Source organism: Tachyglossus aculeatus, chromosome 1 (assembly GCF_015852505.1).
Source record: "Tachyglossus aculeatus isolate mTacAcu1 chromosome 1, mTacAcu1.pri, whole genome shotgun sequence".
Classification (NCBI taxonomy): Eukaryota; Metazoa; Chordata; class Mammalia; order Monotremata; family Tachyglossidae; genus Tachyglossus; species Tachyglossus aculeatus.
In genome coordinates this window covers 146,303,487-146,328,385 of record NC_052066.1, presented here as the reverse complement: position 1 = coordinate 146,328,385, position 24,899 = coordinate 146,303,487, and the positions used below count along the sequence as shown (strand labels likewise).

Sequence of the window (24,899 nt, the reverse complement as noted above, 5' to 3'; positions counted from 1 at the left end):
ATTCCATTCAGGAACTACTTCAGCAAAGTGACTGAATTTTGTTCAGCAATATATATTTCCTCTCAACCCCTTGGCCCCTCATTTTATTCTAATTTCATTTTGGTAAACTATACTGAAACTCTTGAAACATGTTATGAGGTGCTTGAGCAATTATAATCAAAGATAAGGAAATTTTGATTAATGAGTTTAATGGTTGATACCACCTGGAAGTCCAACTAGAAAGTTCCATGGTTATTGTGTAATGCAATGTGTCTGCTTTGTTTCTCAGTTCTAGTCCAAAATGTTCGGCGTGTCAAGAAAACGTCATTAAAGATAAGGTATTCTTAAAATTTTCTTCAGAATTTCTTTCTGTTCAGAATGTTTTTTCTCCTTCAGAGATTCTGAACTATGTATACCTTAAGGTTTCTGAAAGCAGGTGAAAGTCTGATTTCTGTGGAAAACTAATTATTGGTAAACCTTTCTAGTAGAATTTATTTTATACTTAAATACTAATTTAATCTCAGACTTGTTTAGTTTATCGCATTTGCTTATTTTGGCCTCTTTTCTCTCTCCTGTGCTCCTCCAGTTTGATATCTTCTTGGGAATTATTTGAATTACATGAAACCCTGAATCTGATCTTTTTGAAATGATCCATCATCCAAAAAATATGGATCTGGATTAGTAATTAAGAATACTGATTATCGAAAACACGTTTAGCACATAAAATATGACTCTCAGGAAGTTGGCAATAAAAACAACATCTTCAGTGTTGACTTTTTACTGCTGTTTAACTTCTTAAAGCCAGAAAAAAGTTGTTAAACTTTGTTGATCTTGGTTCCCAAATTAAGTTCCTACATTATTTCATGTTTAATTAACATATAAAAGCAAGTTTTCTAATACAGTTGACTCTCCAAAGTATAAACTCCAGAGGGGTTTATACAAACTACCAATCGTCTAGCTCCTCACTTTGACTCTTCCTCCTTTAAACTGCCTACCATGTAAGCATTTGGGTGGTGATCAACATATTCACCAAATATAGTAGGAAAGGGGGGAAAAAAGAGAAAATTTAAAAAGGCAGAAGTAAAACTCTGTCAATTTTACTTCTCAGTTAATCAGTGGAATTTTTTGAGTGCTTACTGTGAGCAGAGTGCAAGTGCTTGGGAGACTACAAGGCAAAAGATTTGGAGACAAGTTCCCTGTCCACAAGGAGCTTTATTAGCAGTTTTACCAAGAATTTTGGAAGAGGAAATGGACGAGGCTAAATAAGCCTGTTGGCTAAGATGAAGTTTTTGGTGAGCGTCATTTATCAATGGTCCTCTGTGTAGTAGCTTTGAAAGGACCAAAAAACTAAGAGTCAAAACCTTAAAACAGTGCTACGAGCTGTGAATATATTAACACAATAGGACAGGAGATGGTCTTTGTATGCAGAGTGGTAGAGCTGTTACTCTTGCCTTAGACTTTTCAGTCACAAATGCACAGTGAGTGCCATTTACAAAAAAACCATAACTGTATAAATATGTAACACACACATTGTTGGATAATTCAGTCAGCTATAGTACTTGAATGGGGGGCGGGGCAGAGAATGGTCAATGTACCAGTTTCCTGCAGACTTTGAGCTTAATAATGATAATAATAATAATGATAATAACTGTGCCATTTATTTAGCACTGTTCTAAGTTCTGGAGTAGACAGTCCCTGCCCCACAGGGACTCACAGTCTTAAACCCCATTTTACAGCTGAGGTAACTGAGCCCCAGTGAAGTGATTTGCCCAAGGTCACATGGCAGACATGTGGCCAAGCTGGGATTAGAACCCAGGCCCGTGCTCTTATCCATTAGGCCATGCTGCTTCTCCTTGTAGTCAGGGAAACCTCTCTACCAATTCTGTTGGATTGTACTCTCCCAAGTGCTTAGCACACTGTTTTGTGTTCAGTAAGCTCTCAATATGAATGATTGATGAATCCACTTCAAAAAAAAATCAACTTACAGAGAAGACTGAGCTTTTTTATTGTGTTTGATAAGCGTATACTATGTGCCAGGCACTTTACTAAGCTGCTGGGATAGATACAAGCTAATCATCTTGGACATAGTTTGTGCCACAGCATAAGGCTCAGTCTTAATCCCTATTTTACAGATGAGGTAACTGAGGCCCAGAAAAAATGTCACACAGCACAAAAGTGGTATGCTTTCTCCACTAGGCCACACTGTTTCTCTTGAAGGCAAAGAGTAATTTTTTGTAAAAAATAAACCTATTTTCTTATCATTTCCAAACCACCTGAATAATTTTGGAATTTTAGTAAAATCTATTTTTTTAAAAAAATCTGATGTGCAGATACTTTTAAATCTGGTTCTGAAGAACTTCCCTTCTAAATCTGTGATTTAATGTATGCCTCTGGACCTGTGAAAATTCAGATTCCAAATATGTTTTTTCATTGCTGTAGAATGGTAAGAGGTGGACGTTTATTGGAATTTCTTGCAGACTGAAGTGTTGTTGATGGCATCACCAGGAAGTAAGGGTATTTCCCAGTGCATCAGTAAATAAAATCAGTATAGGGAAAACTGGAGATGGGAAGGAGATGTTAGTTTCAAGAGTAGAAGCTTAGTTCATTCATTCATCCATTCATTCAATCCTATTTATTGAGTGCTTTTCATTCATTCATTCAATCGTATTTATTGAGTGCTTACTGTGTGTAGAGCACTGTACTAAGCGCTTGGGAAGTACAAATCGGCAACATATAGGGACGGTCCCTACCTAACAACAGGCTCACAATCTAGAAGGGAGAGACAGACAACAAAACAAAGCAAGTAGACAGGTGATAATAATGGTATTTGTTAAGCACTTACTATGTGCCGACCACTGTTCTAAGCACTGAGGTAGATACAAGGTTAACAGGTTGTCCCACGTGGGGCTCACAGTCTTAATCCCCAATTTACAGATGAGGGAACTGAGGCCCAGAGAAGTTAAGTCACTTGCCCAAGGTCACACAGCTGACAAGCGGCGGAGCTGGGATTCAAACCCATGACCTCCGACTCCAAAGCCCGGGCTCTTTCCACTAAGCCACGCTGCTTATGCAGTTGTGTTATCAGATTAGACTTAGTCTTTGATGTCTTTAATAAATACTTTTGTAGTAGGAAGGCTGCTGTCTCTTCTGGAGAAATATTGATATAAGAAATCTGCCCCTTGCCAAGGTCCTGCTAGTGCTTCCAAATTACTTGATTATTTATTCATTTTTTGCATACTGGTTTTTCTTGTTACCTTTGTCCCTTAGGAGGTTGATTTGTCCCATAAGTTCCTTCATTTCTTATTAGGAAACACTCCTTATAATAGTAATATTTGTTATGCACGGGCACGGGCTTTGGAATCAGAGGTCATGGGTTCGAATCCTGGCTCCGCCACATGTCTGCTGTGTGACCTTGGGCAAGTCACTTAACTTCTCTGAGCCTCAGTTACCTCATCTGTAAAATGGGGATTAAGACTGTGAACCCCACATGGGACAACCTGATCACTTTGTATCCCCCCCAGCGCTTAGAACAGTGCTTTGCACATAGTAAGCACTTAACAAATGCCAACATTATTATGTGCTTACTGTGTGCCAGGCACTGTTCTAAACACTGGGAGGGATATAAGCAAATCAAGTTGGATACAGTCCCTGTCCCACATGACCCTTGTAGTCTCAATCCCCATTTTACAGATGAGGTAACTGAGGTACAGAGAAGTGAACTGACTTGCCCAAGGCCACGCAGCAGACAGTAATAATATTTATGGTATTAAGCGCTTATTGTGTGGCACTGCTGTAAGCTCTGGGGTAAATACAAGATAATCGGGTTGGACACAGCCCACATAGGCTCTGTCGTAATCACATTTTACAGATGAGAGAACTGAGGCACAGAGAAGTTAAGTGACTTGCTCAAGGTCACACAACAGACAAGTGGCAGATCTGGGATTAGAACCCATGACCTTCTGACTCCCAGGTTTGTGCCGTATCCAGTAGGCCATGGCAGAGCCAGGATGAGTACCTGTGAAAACCCCCTTTTTCCTCTCCTCCTCCCCACCCCCCACCCTACCTCCGTCCCCTCCCCACAGCACCTGTATATATGTTTGTACAGATTTATTACTGTATTTTAATTGTACATATTTACTATTCTATTTATTTTGTTAATGATTGCATCTAGCTTTATTTCTATTTATTCTGATGACTTGACACCTGTCTACATGTTTTGTTTTGTTGTCTGTCTCCCGCTTCTAGACTGTGAGCCTGTTGTGGGGTAGGGACCGTCTCTATATGTTGCCAACTTGTACTTCCCAAGCGCTTAGTACAGTGCTCTGCACACAGTAAGCACTCAGTAAATACGATTGAATGAATGAATCAAATACCATGCTCTATCCTCTATGCCGTGCTGCTTACTTTTAGCATGTAGCCAAAGAGTTGCTCTAGAGTGTTTGAGATTCACGTAAAATATTAGAGATTTTACAGTTCATTTTCCCTCCTCCAAAGTCTGTTGAACCGTATTTGTTCCCTGTCGTATAACTATCAGCTGTAAAATAGGTCCAAGTACAGAGAAATTTGGGAGGAGCGTCAGTGGTAAAACCACTCTTGGGGTATTGTTTTGTCCATCAGTTAATGACATTTAGGTATTTATTGAGCCCTTTCTGTGTGCAGAGCACTGTTCTAAGCGCTTGGGAGAGTACAATGCAACAGAGTTGGTAGATGCATTCCCTGCCCATAACGAATTTATGGCCTAGAAGGGGAGGCAGAGATTAATACAAATAAATAAATTATGGATATAAGTAAGGAGAATATCAGGTGCTTCAACGGTACAGATCCAAATGCGTAGACAATGCAGAAGGAATTAATGAGTCAGTCAGTCGTACTTATGAGTGCTTACTGTGTGCAGAGCACTGTACTAAGTACTTGGGAGAGTAAACTATAACAGAATTGGTAAACATGTTCCCTGCCCACAAACAGCTTACAGTCCAGAGGGGAGACATTAAAATTAATTACAGATATGTACATAATCCGTGTTATTTATTGAGCACTTGCTATGTGCAGAGCACTGTATTAAGTGCTAGGCAGAGTACAATACAAGAGTTGGTAGACACATCCCCTGCTCACAGTGAGCTTAAAGTCTAAAGGGGGAGTCAGATATAAGTAATATATAATATGTCATTTATAGCTGTGTACATAGGTGCTGTAGGGCTGAGGATGGGTGAATTCCAATTGCCCAAAGGTCATAGATCCAACTGTATAGACCACACAGGGTGGAAAGGGAGCCAGGGAAACGAGGGTTTATTTGGAGAAGGCTCCTTGGAGGAGATGTGAACTTAAGGTTTTGAAGGTGCTGTGGTTGTCTGGCATATACGGAGGGGGAGGAAGTGGACAAGCGGTCGGCAGCGAGGTGGAGGAGATCAAGGTAACAGTGAGTAGGTTGGTGTTAGGAGAGCAAAGTGAGCGTGCTGGGCTCTGGTTGGAAATCAGCGAGGTAAGAAAGGAGGGTGCAAGGTGACTGAATGCTTTACAGCCAGAGGGAGGGCATGGGAAAGGAGTTGGTGGTGAGATAGACAGGATAAGTTCTGTGGGGTGAATAAAGGATCCAAATCCCAAGTGCAAAGGCAGTGCAGAAGGAATAATAATAATAATAATAATAATAATAATGGCATTTGTTAAGCGCTTACTATGTGCAAAGCACTGTTCTAAGCTCTGGGGGGGATACAAGGTGATCAAGTTGTCCCACGTGGGGCTCACAGTCTTAATCCCCATTTTACAGATGAGGTAACTGGAGCTCAGAGAAGTTAAGTGACTTGCCCAAGGTCACACAGCAGACATGTGGCGGAGCCAGGATTCGAACCCATGACCTCTGACTCCAAAGCCCATGCTCTTTCAATCAATCAATCAATCAATCGTATTTATTGAGTGCTTACTATGTGCAGAGCACTGTACTAAGCGCTTGGGAAGTACAAATTGGCAACACATAGAGACAGTCCCTACCCAACAGTGGGCTCACAGTCTAAAAGGGGGAGACAGAGAACAGAACCAAACATACCAACAAAATAAAATAAATAGGATAGAAATGTACAAGTAAAATAAATAAATAAATAAATAAATAAATAGAGTAATAACTATGTACAACCATATATACATATATACAGGTGCTGTGGGGAAGGGAAGGAGGTAAGATGGGGGGGATGGAGAGGAGGACGAGGGGGAGAGGAAGGAAGGGGCTCAGTCTGGGAAGGCCTCCTTTCCACTGAGCCACGCTGAGAATAGAGGAAATAAGGGCTTAGTTGGGGAAGGCCTCTTGGAGGAAATGTGGTTTTAATAAGGTTTTGAAGGTGGAGAAGGTGATGCCCTGTTGTATGCAAGAGAAGCAGCGTGGCTCAGTGGAAGGAGCCTGGGCTTTGGAGTCAGAGGTCATGGGTTCAAATCTCGGCTCTGCCACTTGGTAGCTGTGTGACTTTGGGCAGGTCACTTAACTTCTCTGTCCCTCAGTTACCTCATCTGTAAAATGGGGATTAAGACTGTGAGTTCCACGTGGGACAACCTGATCACCTTGTAACTTCCCCAGCGCTAGAACAGTGCTTTGCACATAGTAAGCGCTTAATAAATGTCATTATTCTTATTATTATGTAAAGAGGGAGGGAAATCCAGGCCACAGGCCTGATGTAGGCAAGGGATCAGCGTTGAGATAGATGAGATTGAGGTGAATGTGAGTAGGTCGGTGCTAGTGAGCACTCAAAGCTCTAGTAGGAAATCGGGGGGTATGGTAGGAGGGGGCAAGGTGATTAAATCATTACTAGCCAAAGGTAAGGAATTTCTGTTTTTTGCAGTTGTGGATGGGCAGCCATTGGAGGTTTTTGAGGGGTGGGGAGAAATGGACTAAATGTTTTTTTAGAAAAATGATCCGGGCAGCAGAGGGAAGTGGGGAGTGATTGGAGGCAGGGAGGTCAGCAAGGAGGCTGATGCAGGATAGGATAAGTGCTTGGATTAATGTGGTAGCAGTTTGGAGAGGAAAAGTCGGATTTTAGCAATGTGGTGAAGGCAGAACTGACAGGCTTTGGTGATGGATTGAAAATGTGGGTTGTATGAGAGAGATGAACCGAGGATAATGCCAAGGTTATGGCCTTGAGAGGTAACGGGGGCTGTGTTACTGTCTACAGTTGGGAAGAAACGGGGAGGACAGGGTTTGGGTGGAAAGATGAGTTCTGTTTTGGACAGGTTTAGTTTGAAGCATCAGTGGGATATCCATGTAGAGTTATCCAGAATGCAGGAGGAAATGGGAAACTGCAGGAGAAAGAGAGGGAAGTCAGGGCTGGAGAGACAAACTTGGTAATCACCCACATAAAGATTGTAGTTGAAGCAATGGGAGTGAATGAGGTCTCCAAGGGAGTGGTGTGGACAGGTGTTTCAGTCCCTTTTGACTGTTTTTCTGGGGGTAGTCTTATCCAGAACGTCCAAAAGTAAGCAGTTCAAATTGTGTTTCATAATAGGTGTCACTCTGTGCCTCCCTCTGCCTGCAGAGGCCCAGATGATCTGTAACTCTTTCACTTGATGTCTCATGATTCTATTTAAATGTTTTGTCTCACACACGGTAGCATGTCCTAACATTTAAACCATGCTAATCTTCTAAAATAAATGTTGTTTCCATTTCAGGTGTTTAAGGATAATTGCTGCAAGCGAGAAATACTTGCTCTTCAAATATACTGTAGAAATGAAAACAGAGGTTGCACAGAACAATTAACTCTGGGACATTTGCTGGTGAGCAGAACAGCCCTACTATAAACCTTTAAAAACTTAAAAACATAAATGTTTTAATTCATTGAAATGGTTCCCAAGTTCAGCCATTTGTATGATTTGGCTGTAAGGCCACATCTACCTTTCAGTAGTGTTTCCAAAATGTTGGACTTTTGAAATTGCTGTAAGCTTCCCTGTTTTTAGGAGCAAATATGTCAATCTATTTGAAAAAGACATATGACCGTAAAATAAGGCTGAGTAGACATCACTTCTTGGTTTTTGAGGGAAAGCAGGGAAGAGGGAGATACGAAACACAGAGGCAGGACTTTATTTTTTGCAGTATTTTATTGCTAAGAAATTCACAATTTTCAGGTTCTTAGAAAATGAGTTTGTATACCTCTATCATGTAATTGATTTTAAAATCTTAAAGGTAGATTAAAATCGTCTTATTAATGCTTTTTTCTTTACTTAGCTACACTTTCGGTCCCGTAGAGTATTGTCATTTGTTTCTGATTTTCATTATCCTTAGGTTTATCTCGTGAGATTACCTAAATTGGAAGTTATCAAGCAGTTCAGTTCTCCAGCCATCTAGGAAAAAACCCAAAAAACATTCAGTTTAAGGGTCTGATTGTAATCTCCAAACAGTCTGAGAAGTAAGGTCTTTTGGTGAATATATACCCTGTGTAGTCTTACACAGAAAAGGCAGCAGGTTTTTTGGAAATCTTTTGTGTGATAGTGTACTTTCAGGATTAGAACTGACACTTGTTTGCTTTTTTTGTGCTTCAGATGTAATCGAGATGGCAAGCTAAGGACTGGTATTGTTTGTCTTTGCAGGTACATTTAAAAAGTGATTGTCAATTTGAAGAACTTTCATGTCCTCGTGCTGACTGCAAAGAAAAAGTGCTGAGAAAAGACTTGCCTGACCATATAGAAAAATCCTGTAAATATCGGGAGGCCACATGTAAATATTGTACAAGTCAAGTTCCAATGATTACATTGCAGGTGTAGTATTTTTTTCCATTTTCCTTAAATCAGACCATCGCTAAAGTTCAGATTTCATTATGCAAGAATCAGCGTTTCTCATTTTTTAGTTCTAACCACTAGATTGAATGCCTAGTGATTTAGTAGTTTTTGTCAGATTTTGTTTATTATGCCAAATTTGCTTTTCCCACTTGGATTTATATAAATAACATTATATCCTGCAGCCACAAAAAGAAGTTGTCAAGGATATGAAGTAAGATTTCGCAGGAATCCTCAGGAATGCTTGTGATGAGTGGCTCATATTTTACCTTGCTCTGTAGCCAGTAATTACTTTGCAGAAGTACCATTTATCAAGTTTGCTTTGGTCCTACTTACTTCATTCCGCTACAAACTTCCATCATGTGCACATGACATCAGTTAGGCACAGACATATGAAGAGAAGTTAAATAAAATGAGGGACAAGAGTAAAAGTTTAAATCAACTGATAGAAATACCAATTAATACCCACACCAGTAGATGCAGCAATAAATAAATTACTGATGAAATCTCTGATTAGAACTGAGATCATTCTTTGTGTCATTATGACATCGAAGTAGGCATTTGAATAATGAGAGTGACTTAAAAAGCAAGGCTCGGAGAGAAGCCTGGCTGTGTATATGGATGTATAGACGTTTTGCAAGAATTCATGGTCTCCCTAGTTTGCTGCATTGATCCGACATTACATAACTGTAAAATTAAGTGACTCGGTTTCATAAGCTGCATATTTATTCACTCTACTTTTTTTTCTTTCAGCACGTTTCCATGGCTAGGTTTTTCCTCATTTCCTTTGTGTAATCCACAAACTGCTTCCATTTCTTAGAAATAGATGCTCTTAGGTGCTTCTATTGATTAAGAACAATTTTTTATGGTATTTGTTAAGTGCTTACTATGTGCCAGGCACTGTACTAAGCACTGGGGGAGTTATAGGCTAATCAGGTTAGACACAGTCCCTGTCCCACATGGGGTTCACAGTCTTAAGCCGCATTTTACATATGAGAAATCCGAGGCACTGAAAAGTTAAATGACTTGTCCAAGGTCAAACACTGCAGGCAAGTGGCAGAGCTGGGATTGGAACCCAGGTCCTTCTAATTCCCAGGCCCATGCTGTATCCACTAGGCATTGCTGCTTTTCAATTACTTTCCCAGCAAATAAGATAGAACTTGTGCTTGTTTCTCCATCCCCCTCCTCTCCCTCTTGCTCTTTCTCTTTCTTTACTTTAGAAAAAGATATTAATGGGTTGGAGGCCCATTGAACTCCTTGAGGAAAGATTAATTTACCTTAAAAGGAGGCCCTCAAATATTAATAATTGGCTTGAATAATAATGACTGTGCACCTAAAATTAACCTCTTAAAGTTACTGAATTTTGAGACCATGAGTAACAGAGTTGGATTATAGTATTTTACACATACAATCTCTATGCAGTGATCCAATTATCTCATTGATATGAGTTCATTAGCAAGCATGAATAAGACCACTAGTACAGCATGTCATTTTACTGAATTCGCTAAAGTGAGTAGTTGACTAAAATTAGCACTATGACGAAAAAAGAGTTGAACCGATAAGGATAGGTCCCCTTCCTTTTTATACTACTCTTGACCCCATTTCACGTTTTCTTGGATTAAGATTGATGCATTTGCCTTAGTGCAGACCTGGCCTCGAACAATCTGTTGCTTTGGAGCTAAAGCAGATTAATCAAGAAGTATTTAAGGCAGAGAGAACTGTCCTGCAGTCTATTGATTAATCTTGTTGCATTTATAATGAGGTTTTTATGCACGTCTTTAGTTTATTTGGGGATTAGGAAAATTAATTTGCTCCTTGCTCAGTGACTTTGTAGTTGAAGTTCTACAGGATGATGTTTCTTATCATTGAACCCTATCATCACTTTTATGGTTTTTTTTCTTTTTATTAAACTTGAGGATTTAATTTTCAGAATATTGACTCTGTAATTGTTAGAAAATGTTTTTAAAAGCTACAGTCGGGAGGGTCAAATAACAAAAAAAAAAATCAATTTAACCAAACATTTGAACCAGGAGTAAATCAGGATTTAGAACACTAGATTCAGAATAGACTGGTTCATTACCTTTAAAAGTGTGTTGTTGTTGTTGTTTTATGCCCATTATTGTCTTTTCAGTAAAACCTGCATGTTACTATTGTTTTTGACTTATGAGAGAAACTAGGTAAAACATTTCTGTAACCTGTATAGCTTCATAAACATGTTTGAGAGGAAAGAATCAATCACGAGAAGCCAGGAAGAACTCAGTTTAGAAGGGAGGTATGCAAAGGAAATCAGTCACTTGGGGATTAAAAAGTGTGAAAGATATTACCATTAAAAACAAAGGTGGGGGGAAATTAACTTTAGGACAAACACATCTTCTGTAAATTAAGAAACCTTAGGCTACTTGCAGTCATAGCTCTATATGCACTTTCCTGGCTCTGAGAATTCTGAGTTCTGCAAAAGTTAGTTTATGGAGGCATTACCACATAAAGGTTCATACTATGAAATAAAGGTGTTAATCAGAAAACAGGAAGAACTCTTTTTTTGACCATGATTATAGCCTCATAGCATTCAGTGATTAGTGGTTTTTGGACTCTGATAAAGCTCAGTTTCTTTGTTCCAGGGCTCAGAGTGATCATAGTGCTTTTCACTTCAAGAGAATAAGGATGAAGGGAGAGGATCAGAAACATTGTTTCCCAAAGAGCTAAAATATAATGAGCTATTGGATAAATGTCATTGAAATGCTATATTAAGACTGTTTCCTTTCAAAGTATTGTGTCAAATTTGTGCATTTTTTTTGAAAACATAAATTTAAAAATTTGACAGTATGGTGGAGCAGTACTGGTGAATATGTGGCTAATTGGCAGTAGTTATTAAAAAAGAATGGAAAATTGGTGACTATATAAAGGTTAAGAAATAATTTTTTCCCTCTTTCTTTAGAAACATGAAGATACAGAGTGTCCATGTGTTGTAGTCTCATGCCCGCATAAGTGTAGTGTTCAAACACTTTTGAGGAGTGAGGTAAGATGTCTGACCAGCCTGTCTACCTGTTGAAAATTCACTAGGTGTCTATCTAGTACTATTAGGTTTAAAAATTTCACTATGCGCTCTCTTCAGAGCTCTGCCCAAATCTATTTTCTCCTTAATGTGTGACATCAAAAGAATTTTTTGACTATTACAGTGGAGTATAACTACATTTTTTGCTACCTACACTGTAAGTGGATTTGTTGAGTAAATGTATTTCACGGAGGGGAAATTGCCTATGAAAATCTGCCCAAAATACTATCCAAAGAAGTTTGCGTTCTATCTGTCTTTTCCATGAACTTGTTTGTATTAAAAAAGAACAAATTAGGAACTCTCAGAGATTTGGAGTAATATGGAAAATTCAAATTTTCCTTAGTCTTTGGATTCCTTTTAAATGACAGCCCAAGGAACCTACACTTTGAGAAGTCTAGAATGCTAAAATTAATTTAGCAGCTTAGATTTCACGTTCTGGTGGTGTAAATTCTGACAATGAAAGCCCTCTCCCATTTTGATCAGTCGCTCTTAAACAAAAAAAAAAAACCCTTGCAAAACAAAGTACCAAGCCAGTGATCTTCATGAAATGCCAAAAAATAGAAAAACCCCAAAGAACAATAGTAAGATTGGAGACCTCAGAATACATCTACTGTTTTGACAGTAAGGGGAAAAGCCAGAAAAAGAAGGGCAGAGATTGTATCTACTCCTCATTACTGTCTTCTCCCCCAATTGTTTAATGTAGTCCGATGCACAGAGTAAATACGACTGACTGATTTGAAAAGAAGGGCTAGGGAAGATGGTCACAATTTAGAAAATAAAATCTCAGAAAAATTTTATGGTGGTTAGAACAAGGTCAGGTTGGAAGTAATGTATAATGAATTGGGGGTATGTTCAGCAGAACAGTTTTGAGAAGTAGTCAAAAGCACATTTAGAATAAGAACACAGTAGGATTGTTAATTAGAGGTGCGTTGACAATCACAGTTCAGTGGCAGCCATTATCAGGTTTCCCTTATAGCTCTATTGAATGATGGTGCATTTGCCAGGGGGTTCTCACTCAGTGTTGCTCAGGAATCGTGTGTCTTGAAGTATATTTTATATGACTGGTGAAAAGCTAGCCGTAGGTTAAATAACAAGGATCAGGAACATTTGTACTTCAGCCAGGTCACTAGTTAAGGCCAGGCAGAAAGTACATTTTAGGTGGTAGGTTTAAACCAGGTGAATTTGAACATAGGGAGTGATATAGGGTGGAGATAGTTTCTTTGTTAATTTGCAGATCTTTTATCTGCCATTATTGGAAACAGGCTAGCAACCCATGGGGTTCAGAGGTCTAATAATAATAATAATTGTGGTATTTGTTAAGTACTTGATAATGATGAAGATGGCATTTATTAAGTGCTTACTATGTGCAAAGCACTGTTCTAAGCGCTGGGGGGATACAGGGTGATCAGGTTGTCCCATGGGGGGCTCACAGTCTTCATCCCCATTTTACAGATGAGGTAATTGAGGCCCAGAGAAGTTATGTGGCTTGCCCAAAGTCACACAGCTGACAATTGGCGGAGCCGGGATTTGAACCCATGACCACTGACTCCAAAGCCCGTGCTTTTTCCACTGAGCCACGCTTATCATGTGCCAGGCACTGTACTATGTGCTGGAGTGGATACAGCAAATTGGGTTGGACACCGGCCCTGTCCCACATGGGACTGAAAGTCTCAATGCCCATTTTACAGATGAGGTAACTGAGGCACAGAGAAGTGAAGTGACTTGCCCAAGGTCACCCAGCTGACAAGTGGTGGAGTCAGGATTAGAACCCATGACCTTCTGACTCCCAGGCCTGTCATCTATCCACAATGCCAAGCTGCTTATTTTTTATGGCATTCTCCTTGCTTTTTCCTTGAGAGATATCAGATTATCCAACCCCAAGAGAAAGTACAGTTCTTGTTTTAAGAAAATTACATGAGCGGTATGTCTTTTTAAACTTAAGTGCATTAGTGTTTCCACTGGTAAGCCAATACATCAAGTTTCTGTGAGGGGTGGTGTACTTAACATGCTTTGTTTCAAGATCTCAAAGTAATTTTCTTTTCCCACCTAAGCTTGTCTGTTAAAAAAAACTAAAACCTTCCTGCCTCAAATTCTTTCCGTATTTAAACAATGAAATCCAAATCATCCCTTCTCTGGTTGTCCTGTTACAATTTCTGGGCATTTATTTTGCTCTTTCTTTATGCTTACTGTCCTCCAGTAGTAAGTCATTGGGCATATTAAACTTTTATCTCATTTCTTTCTGTTGTCTTATGGATTTTGGTGGACTAGCTCATGAGGATCAGAGGAAGCTCGGCAGGGTTCACATGGAATGACAGTGTGGCATGTTGTCAGGAAAACAATCAGCTCGGTGTTTATCCAGTCACATTTATTGAGCTCTTACTGTGTGCAGAGCACTGTACTAAGCACTTGGGAAAGTACAAAAGAACAATAAACGGACACACTTCCTGCCCACAACGGGCTTACAGTTTAGAATAGGAGCCACCAATTCACTGAAACTGAACAGTCTTTTGGCTGCTGAAGGGGAGCACCTAATGTCAGAGGAAGTGTGGTATTTTCTCTGCTGAAGAGAAAATGAAGAATATTAAAATAACGTGCGAGAAATGTTACTGGGCTCGCGGGCTTTCAGATTCACAAACTAAGTTGGTCATTTGTGCTGGAATTCCCCATCGCTTTTGCGAACCTGCAGTTCATTAGTATTTTTGTAATATATAAGGAGTATTGTAACAACTTTGCCAGTGACTCCTTTTCAGATTCACCAAGGGTGACTTGGCTTCTCTGTGGAAAAATTGATTGTTATTTTGGATTTTCAAAACCGATACAAGGAACCTTCCAATAACACCAGCTGCTTACCCTGTAGCAGTTAAAGGAGAAAATGACCAAGTACCATTGTCTGATCAAAACTTTCTTCACCAAAGTAAACATAAACATATAGGGAAATGACAGAGGTTGTTTTATTCGACTCATTAGCTTGTTTAAAACAATGCATTCACATGACATGATGGACAACATGCTTAGCTATCAGGATCCGGGCTCTGGTAAGCAGAGCAAAACCCCTTATTGTGACTCTTTTATTGCACATTTGTGCACCATTTACTCCGATTTGTGGCATGATTATTTTCCTTCAGTGAAATGTATCCCCGGAGTTTTCTAATGCACATTTTTATGGTAAGGGGGACAAGCGCTTGGTAATTAGACTTAGGTCTAAGCATCCCTAAAAAGATGTGCCATCAAAACAAATAGTATTTTGTGCTTTTAAAATGTTGATATTTTCATACCCTCTTTAGGATAGATGGATTTTACTTCATTTCAAGAGCATTTTCTGAAAGATTTTTTCTGAAAGTATTTCTCTAGGAATTTCTCTGAAAGACGAATTTTCCTCTCCCAACTCCTGTTAGTATTCTTTCCTTGTTTAGGTTTTTGTAATCAGTGGAAATACTTAAAGACACATTAAACCCAGGCCGTTGTTTTTAAAGTTGTTAAAAAAAAATGAATGGTCCCAAGACAGTCCTTGGGGAAGAAATAGGTATTTTCAGAAGAGGAAAAACTCATCTCTAAGTGTTTTCAAATTATTAAATACGACTGTTTATTATGCAAGCTTGCTAAAATTATTCTTTACTCGTGAGCTATATTTTAAATGTATTATTCAGGTGCATCCTTTATACAATACCTTTTATGTGTGTTTCATGCAATTTTTGTTTCTGGTCTGTGTGTGTGGGTGTTGTTTTTTGTGTGTGTTTTTAATTATGAATTTGCATATGGCTTGTCACATTTTAAATATTTGTTCTAGAAAAACGTCAGTTAGGAAAATGATGTATATTGACTGTATTTCTCTATATTTGCATATTTGTGCGTATACACATAGTTTCATAGTACAGTATATTTACTGTATTCGTCTAGAAAGCAGATAATATATACACCTGTGTACTTAACACCATACTTAGTAATACAACCCTGATTATCTGTGCCCTTAATGTTTGAGCATTATCATGCAATCGTTTGTTCCAAAACTCACATTTTTTTCCCGTTGCAGTTGAATGCACATTTGTCAGAATGTATTAATGCCCCAAGTACGTGTAGTTTTAAGCGTTATGGCTGCACATTTCAGGTCAGTATGTGATGATTATACTTCCCAATTCAAGCCATTTCTTTTGACATTTTAACATGCAAGTTGGGGACTCCGTTAGTCTGGTTAAGAAGCAGAACCACCTGGTTGGCATGATTGAAACAGGCTGGGTGCAGCAGGTGTGTGTGCACTTCTCTATTCTGGCGGTGCCTTGAGATTTCATTGAGATAGACTCCTTGGGGAGCCAGAAGATGTTCTTACAGTAGGAACATCTGCACTGAAGATATCCTAGGTTTCTTCTAAAAAATAAGAGAAAAAGACAGAACTACATCTTTGGGTTTCCAAGACAGTTTGGTAAAGGAATTTTCATTGTTCTAAATATTGAACTCTCAAAGAGCCCTTTAGTTCCAACAGTATGTGTGTGACAATGAACATATGAAGTGTAGATGTGTACAGTGTTTTTTTAACATGTACACGTGATTCGATTCCCACAGTGTCATAGAACTATCAAAAGCTCAGGATCAGTACAGATAGTTCACCACAGTACAGTGATACACCAGACGTAGCCAGTGAACTCAATTTTCTCATGTTTAAAATGGTGCAAGAGTTCTTCTCGGGAGACTCGCAGGGGGCAAAGGTATTAGAAATGCAAAGATATTACTACATTCTGGTTTTGCAACACTTTTGCCCCACTCAATCCTTCGTTACGTCACACACCCTTTGGAATATGGAAGTGGCGCTCACTGTGTTATTGTTATATATAATTGATCTTGATCCTTAGCCACTGTTATGTCTTCTGTATTATCATTCATTCTCTTTGTGTACGTGTATTTATATGTTTATATATAGCTATACGTATATTGACATATACATACACATGAATATTCTATATACAGAGTATATGTTTTGGAGATCAAGCAAACATTACCAAGTGCATTGTTATTATCGGGTTTCCAAACAATTCAGACTTTACAGAGAATGGCTTCACATTAGTATTAAAACTGTGGTAAAACAAAATCTGAAATGATCTACATCTGATGTACTCTGTATATTATGTATGTTTGTATGTAGCTTCTTAAGTAACTATCTGTACTAATATCCTCAGGCTGCATGGAAGCAGCAAATCTTTGGCCACAGTTAACTCTCCAAGGAAGTATTTTATGGTGTTATTCCAGCCTCCATAAACCATTTGTTCTGATTCTTTTGGGCCTTGAGTGTCAGCAGGCTATTTTGGCAACATCTAGACATGACTTCAATGCTCCAAAACTATTTACTTTTATATTTTCTGTGAAAGAACTGTTATACTGATTTATAAAGTAACAAAAGAGCCCAGATAGCAAATCCAGCCGAGGACATCACAGGTGTGGGTTATTGCTTGATAGTAAGAATCAGTCACACTTGAAACCTTAATACCAAGTAGGGGGGAGAGTATTTTTCATTTTAAATGGCTCTTTTTTTCTCAGTTTCCTCCCATATGTGTTAAAACCTTACCAGGACCTTCATCGGAAAGCCACAGAAATCTAATTTTCTACCCTGGAGGTCCCTTGTTGATTTTTATACCACTTAGACATCCCTCACTTCATAGTCTCAGAGCCTGCATTTATGTTCAAAAAATGTGCTGGTTTTACAGTCGTGTGTTACATTCTTTTTGTCTAGCTTAAAAATAAAATTGGCTTAATGTATTAAATTCTTTGTTCTCACAGGGAACAAACCAGCAAATTAAAGCACATGAGGCCAGCTCAGCAGTGCAGCATGTTAACTTATTGAAAGAGTGGAGTAATTCTCTAGAGAAAAAGGTATATACATGCATCTTTTACTCATTTATGTTAAGTTTTCATTCATTTCTTCAAATTAAGAAACAGGGGAAAACACTTTGGTTTAGCAGCTTTTGGAGGACAGCAAAAATTTGCTAGACCTCTAGCTAGCTCAAAAGCTATTAAATTCCCCTAATCAAATCAAACGTTTATTAATGTAGCTTTTAGGTAATATTTTTCCCTCAGTCACTGTTATTAATTATATATCATAGCCCTTGTGAAGTCATTATGGTTAACAGTGAATTAGCCTTTGTAGTTCTTCAAGGTTGTGAGAGGGAGATAAGAAAAATACTCAGCAATGAAGACTCTCCCATTAAGGCCTTCTGAAGGGTCTTTAAAGAGTTCACTAGCAGGCTTACTTTATTAATAGGTTTATTTTTTCACACTCATTTTCCAAAGAAAAGTTACCCAAACCTGCCTCTAATGCTGAGGGTGCAGCTTCCATTTTCATGGTACCTTTTTCCAGGAGAAAAAATTTGGAAGCTAACAAGAATTTCTAGAAAGAGATTGGCTGCAGTGGATTTCCTCAGAAGAAGTTCATTTTTTCAGATAATCATTTAACCGAGGAGATGAGATTTTACAATTAAACCCTTTCCCTGGATTTTGAATTTAAAACTAATGTGAGTGCCTCCTCCAGACAAGTTCGACTAAGTGGGAAGATTTGAAGGGGTCACGGCCTCTAAGAAATCCAAAATTTTCATCAAAAAGATTACTTGGATGATTTACTTTAGTCCAGAACAGCTTAATAAGTATATTTGTTTTGGAAGAACCCCAGATTCAAAAACAAAACAGTAACCTCAAGACTAAATTGAATTAGTTCATTTGTATGCATGTGCCCTTGGCTCATGAGGTGAAATGGGCTAACATTTCATAGCAAAGGACAGTGCATAGGATTAAAGAAGTAACATGTCCCTCAATCTGAGAGATCTTTCTCCACAGTTCGTTGAGCAAAATTCTTGATTATCCATTTCCTGCCATTGTAGTTTCCCCTCCGATGCCTTTTAGTATATTTCTTCTCTTTTTTTTTTTTAAAGCAGGGGTAACAATAAGGATTTACTGCTTTGCCACAATTTTCATGTGTTTAACATTCTTAAAGTTCTTCACTCTGAGAGGGAACCCGTTGACACATAGCCATTTCTTTGGTTTGATGGTTGAGAGACTCGAATTCATAGTTTATCTTCAGATTTGTATCTACTCAGAGATAATCAACTTGGATAAATGCTCTCATGGCCTTTTGAAAGTTGGCCTTTCATTTGAGGGGGGCAGTTCAGTCCAATCTGGGTGATTTAAGCAGTACCTGGCCATTTTTTGTGTTGTAGATTATGGATTTTTTTTTCCTTTGGTCATTGGCCTGATTTCCAAAGCAGGCTACTGTAAAAGTTGCTGTCTCTAGTTTTTTCAAGTCTTCCTTCCAATTGCTACTGAAAGGAAGTTGCTGGGGACGTAATTATTAGTTATCATTGTTGTCATCTTCATTTCCTGCCTTCTTGTTGTTTTCTAATTCAGAACAAATGGTTGAATCATTGGAAATCCCAGGGCATACCAGATTACTGGAATGCCCTTGGTTTACATATCATACATCAGTGATATTTTTCAGAGAGTTTTGTGAGTGACCTTTCCATGTAGTGTAAATATCACCAAAATATGGAGTCTTGAGATAATAAATGAAAAGAGCTGTTGCGGGCCTTGGTAGGAAAATATGGAAGCGTTACCTTATGCTAAATCCCAAGGAGTTTCCAGGACCTCAGAGTTGGGAAGTTTCCAAAACACCTGAATATATCCCTTCAACACAGTGACTCCTTGTTCATTCTGGGATAGGTTCTTCTTTGTCATGAAGTTCTAATATAAGGTCAGAATGGTGGTGTTCATGCACCTCTGTTTTTACTAGGTTTCATCGGCTCTGAAATAAAGTCAGGATTTGACAGAACAATAGTGTTATTGATATTAAACCTGATTCTCCCTCTCATGCCTGGGCTGGTCAAATAAGGTACCTCTCCCTCCCCATCCAGGGCCAGGGATGAGAAACTCTTCACTCCCTCCTGGGATTTTCTCTTTTTAGGGGGTGGCTTTCATAGGTATCAGAAGTAGCTGCTATCTGAATTGCTTGGAAAATGTGGTACCAAGTGGAAGAGATAACCAGTTTGCACATGTCTAATGGTCTGGGCCACTTCTGGTGTCCTTCTGGTGCCCTACCCTCCCATGGCGGGGAAGGGAGAATGAAACTTATTGTCTTTGCAATGTGACTCTAGAAGTTTGAACTGCAAGAGGTGATTTCAGCCTTAAGTTAGAGTGCAGGTAGATTGTGACAGGTTGGCGGCCAATTAGATCTGTTGGTGAAGGAGGTGAACCTGTCCAAAAATAGCTCAACAAATATGTATAGAAGCAGAAAACAGTCCTTAAAAAAAAAATCTTAACTCAGATTGACAAAAGGCCCGTGAAACCATGTAAAATGAGAATCTTGCTTAGTAATTGTACAATATGATCTCAGGGAATCAGTGTTTCTCGTGTACACTTCAAGTTGCACAGAGTCTATACAGCGCATTATAATGCCTTCCGGGCTTGCATTCTGTTTGTACAAGGTTAATTTCTTGAAGTGATCTGATTCGTTGTTAAAAATATTTTTATTCAAGTAAGAGCAGTTCCAAAATGAGAGGAATTTAAGAATGCTCAGTATTACCATGAAAAGTCATTTCACCTGCAATACCGAGTTTTTTAAAGCATTTGGAGGACAAACAAAATACTCTGCAGGTGTCTTTTGTACACCTCTGTAGTTCTCATAGCCTTATTTATTACGGGAAACATTCACAATTCTTTGTCTGCTTTTTCTGAGTTTTCTGAAGTTCCCATATGGGTTCCTTTGTGTCCACCTCTCTAGTTCTCATAGCCTTATTTATTACGGGAAACATTCACAATTCTTTGTCTGCTTTTTCTGAGGTTTCTGAAGTTCCCATATGGGTTCCTTTTTTTCTAGGTGTTAGAAGAGGTTGAAAATGTGCTCTCACTTGTTATCTTGGAAAGGGCTACTGAATAGAGTTGCTTTTAAACTATTTTAGTCCTGCTGTATCATTAAGAGAGCGATTCTTATTGAGAATAACCTATTCATAACAGTTTGACCTTGGTGGAATTTGCCATTCAAAATTTTAATGTCCACAAGCATTTTCTGGGGTTAGTGCAGTGTTAGCTGTTTCTTTCAAGGATGAAAAGGAAGTTTTTGAGGTAAATTGTCCTAGATGGCACCAGAGAAAATGCATATTGAAGCCTGGGCCTCGAAGAACCTAGAGTGCTTTTTTTGGCCCATTTTATATTTAAGTTTAATTGAAATTTACTATGAATGAAATATTACTATTGATTAATTTGAAATACTGTGTTTTGTGGAAGGGACTGAGGTCTTGCACTTCTGGGATAAAATGTTTGTGTTTGAAATATGTGGTCAGGAATGTGATTAGTCTGTATTTCCTTTGGCTAGTAAACAATGCATCTGCATTGGACTCATAGCCTGAAGTATGGATTAAAACAAGAACATTGATTAATAACTAGTTATTAATGGTCACATCATTTTATACAGTAGGGTAGAAGAATGATTTTAGGAAGTTGTTTCACTGGGTTGTTCATTAGCTGATATGTTTAAAACAGAAAGCAGTATCCGAAGGGTAGCATGTGTTTTGAATACGAAGATGATGGTCTTTCAGTATGAAGATGATACATTTTCTTACCCACAGTCCGTAAGGCATCAAAGCATCCTGGAAATTTTTCTTACAAAATTTCAGAAACTTAATTTACAGTAATGCATGGGAAGAATTTGGGGCCTCCTTTCAAACCCCTCCCCTATAAGCAACTGCCCTCTTTCTTTGTGGTTTTTCCTCCTATCTGAGGTGATGTTTGGGAAATGAGGTATTGAATGAAAGTTTTTGAACAGAAATTAGATGAAGTTTGGAGGAATACTCTCTTAGCTTCTCTCCGGTGGACTTGCCATAAATTTATTTCTTCTGACATTTCTCCAAGCTGTTCAGTAACAGGTAGTGAGGATTCTTTTTTTCCCCCTCACCATTATTTTTGAATTGAGTCTAAGCATATCCATTCCTTTGTGCCCAGTGGACATTAAGGAAGAGTCTCTTGTATTTTGTGCATTCAGCCTTCTAACACTCAGGAGTGTGAAGATTTGGGTTATTAAATGATTGAGAACTTCTAAATAAGCTACAAAATGATTTAGGCATAGAATTGTCTATTGTCTGTGCCTCATCTCACTTATGGAACTAGATCTTCCCAAAACAAAGCCCAGGAATCCAAAAGAAGAATAAGAATTCCTTGTCTCTCTCCTGATAACTGGAAATATTTTAGAATCCCATCCTCTCCTAGTTTAGTCAAAGGCATATTCAGTGCAATTGACATTTTACTGTTATTATTGTTATTATATGGTATGGTTACCAGATTGGCTTGGAGTAATTCTTAGCATTTATTTTCCAGGTATCCCTGCTGCAGAATGAAAGTGTAGAAAAAAACAAGAGTATTCAAAGTTTACACAATCAAATTTGCAGCTTTGAAATAGAAATTGAAAGACAGAAGGAAATGCTCCGGAATAATGAATCCAAAATACTTCATTTACAGGTAAAACCTCTGGACCCAACCAGATTTTGAAAGTTAGGGTCAAAATTGTGACTTCCATTTCTTTTTTAAGATTTCCCAGTGAGGATTGTAAAAGCAATTTCACAGTGTTTTAATGGTAAGAGTCCTTTCTTTTTTAAAAATGTAGGGAGGTATGGTTTTAAAGAAAACAGTGAAAGGAAGCACGGTTTGGTGATTAGAACAAAGAGTTGGTGTCTAGGAGTTCCAGTTTGTGCCCTGCCTGGTTTCTTGGGCAAGTCACTGAACTCATTCATTTGTAAAACTGGGGCTAGTAAAGTCCTCAAGAGTCTTACATAAAAGACACTTTGTACTTATTATTTAGAAAATTGAATTACTCATCAGCTTTGAAAGTGCACTACTTAAAAGCTTTCACTTCTAAAATGAATAAAATCTAAACTATTTGGTTATAACTTTCCCTCATCCTATTAATCAAACCCAGCTTTAATAACCCTGGCCAGACATGGTCAAATGGCCAGTTTGAAAACAACTTATTGACAAGTGCAATCTAAATTATTTTTCATGTCTTTTCTCCTTATTTCAGCTTTTTAGGCCTTCAGCACTTAAAATGATGATCTATCCTGAAGCATTATACTTTCTTCATAGACTTTCCTATAACCCAGTTTGCACTTTTGAATTGGTTTCATGAAAATACAGAATTAAGCAAAAGAGTGCTACATGGTTCCTATATCCCAATCTTCCAATGGCATGAGATTCTTCAAGAACACAACTCCCCACTTCCTGGAACTCCTTCCCCCTTCATCAGTCAATAGTATTTATAGAGCGCTTACCATGTGCAGAGCACTGTACTAAGCTCTTGGGAGAGACAAGTTCCTTGCTCACAAGGAGCTTACAAAGCACTTGGGAGAGTACACTACAATACTGTTGGTAGACACAGTCTCTGCCGTCAAGGAATTTATAGTCAAGTGTTTATGCGACAATCCAAAGCTCCCTTCAACTTCTGAGCCCTTCTGAAATCACATTTCCTCCAGGAGGTCTTTTCTGATGAATGTGCAGTCTTCCCAATTTATTTTCCTCCCACATGGTACTTCAGCTCTTCCATGTCACCTAAGCACTTTGGAACTTTCAGCCTCTTATAGAAGTTGATTTGTAGATATATTGCATTCCCCACTACTTAAACACTAATGTGGCTAGCATGTCCCCTTTTTGTTTTTTCATTTTACCTCTTGTCAGTAAATGATTATAATATCTGGCTCCCGACTAGATTGTGAATTCCTCATAAACAGGTATCATGCCCACTAATTCTGTTTACTGTACTCTCCCGAACTCGGAATGCAGGGCTTTGAATCCATTACATGCTCAATAAATACTAGCACAAACGACTGCTTAATTTTCAGAGTGTTATCTTTCCTCTCCTATTCAGCAAAAGGCACCTTGGGCAAACGGCTCTCATTATGTATGCTAAATAGATGTCATTATCAAGTCAAAGTACTTGAGAAGGAAATTGCTTAAGCCAAAGCAAACTTTGCAGTGAAGTGAGAGAGAGTATTACAAATTCATCATGGCATTAAGATTCAATATCATTTTTGCGAAAATGTGCCAAACGTGCTAATTGGGGGGTTGAATGTGTATTTTTACACCTGGAGTATTTGAAGTCCTCGTGTTCTAGTTTATATCTCTTCTCTGCTGAGCCCTTAGTTTTATTTTTAATGATATTCGTTAAGCGCTTCTATTTGTTGAACAACGATCTAGACACTGGGATAGATACAAATTAATCATGTTGGATACAGTCCCTTTTCCACCTGGGGATCACAGTCTATATGGGGAGTAGGATTTAATCCTCGGTGTACTGGTGAGGAAACTGAGACACAGAGAATTTAAGTGACTCGCCCAGGGTCACACAACAGGTAAGTAGCAGAGCCAGAATTGGAACCCAGGTTCTCTGATTCCCAGGCCACTATGTCATGGTGCCTCTCCTTCAGTTGCTATAGAGAGTAAGGGCATCACTTTACTTCCCATTGAAATATTGTTGCCTACTCCTTGCCTGTAATTCTTGCCTACTCTGACCTTTCCGCTAAAAGATTTTTAGAGTGAATTACTAATTCACAGGGCACCAGGAAGAAAGAAGACTCTGAAATGAAAGGAAGAGAAACGCTGAGCTATAACACTCCTGTCCTTCCTGCAGAAATACAAGTTTTTTCAGCCATCTATCAAAATTCTGGCCATGCCTGTCCATATAATAATAATAATTATGGTATTTAAGTGCTTACCGTGTGCCAAGCACTGTTCTAAGCACTGGGGTAGATACAAGGTAAACAGGTTGTCCCACATGGGGCTCACTGTCTTAATCCCCATTTTACAGGTGAGGTAACTGAGGCACAGAGAAGTTAAGTGGCTTGCCCAAGGTCACCCAGCAGTCAAGTGGCAGAGCCGGGATTAGAACTCATAACCTTCAACTCGAAAGCCTGTGCTCTTTCCACTGAGCCATGCTGCTTCATATATGTCCATGAAAACACATATGAACATATATGTCTATATGTAGCAGTTAAGTTGCCTCTAGTGTGTTTTGGCTCCTAAAACTAGTGTTGGGCCCCTGTTGAAGTGGTTCTACATTGTAGCACCTCAGGTGGCATCGTGTTTCGGAAGAGGCTAATTAAAATGG

At 38.7% G+C, this 24,899-nt stretch overlaps 1 protein-coding gene across 3 annotated transcripts in view; it reads left to right on the top strand.

Moving 5' to 3' along the window:
* The window catches only part of TRAF3 (TNF receptor associated factor 3), a 145,880-nt gene that overhangs the window by 107,245 nt on the left and 13,736 nt on the right, over nucleotides 1-24,899 (top strand). For 2 of the 3 annotated variants that reach the window (XM_038767164.1, XM_038767075.1), the window contains 7 exons: nucleotides 269-317; nucleotides 7,627-7,731; nucleotides 8,542-8,709; nucleotides 11,663-11,743; nucleotides 15,810-15,884; nucleotides 17,546-17,638; nucleotides 22,121-22,261. In XM_038767164.1, the coding sequence (XP_038623092.1) occupies nucleotides 269-317; nucleotides 7,627-7,731; nucleotides 8,542-8,709; nucleotides 11,663-11,743; nucleotides 15,810-15,884; nucleotides 17,546-17,638; nucleotides 22,121-22,261 (712 nt within the window). The remainder of the gene's footprint in view (nucleotides 1-268; nucleotides 318-7,626; nucleotides 7,732-8,541; nucleotides 8,710-11,662; nucleotides 11,744-15,809; nucleotides 15,885-17,545; nucleotides 17,639-22,120; nucleotides 22,262-24,899) is intronic. The other variant, XM_038767251.1, reaches the window with a different exon arrangement.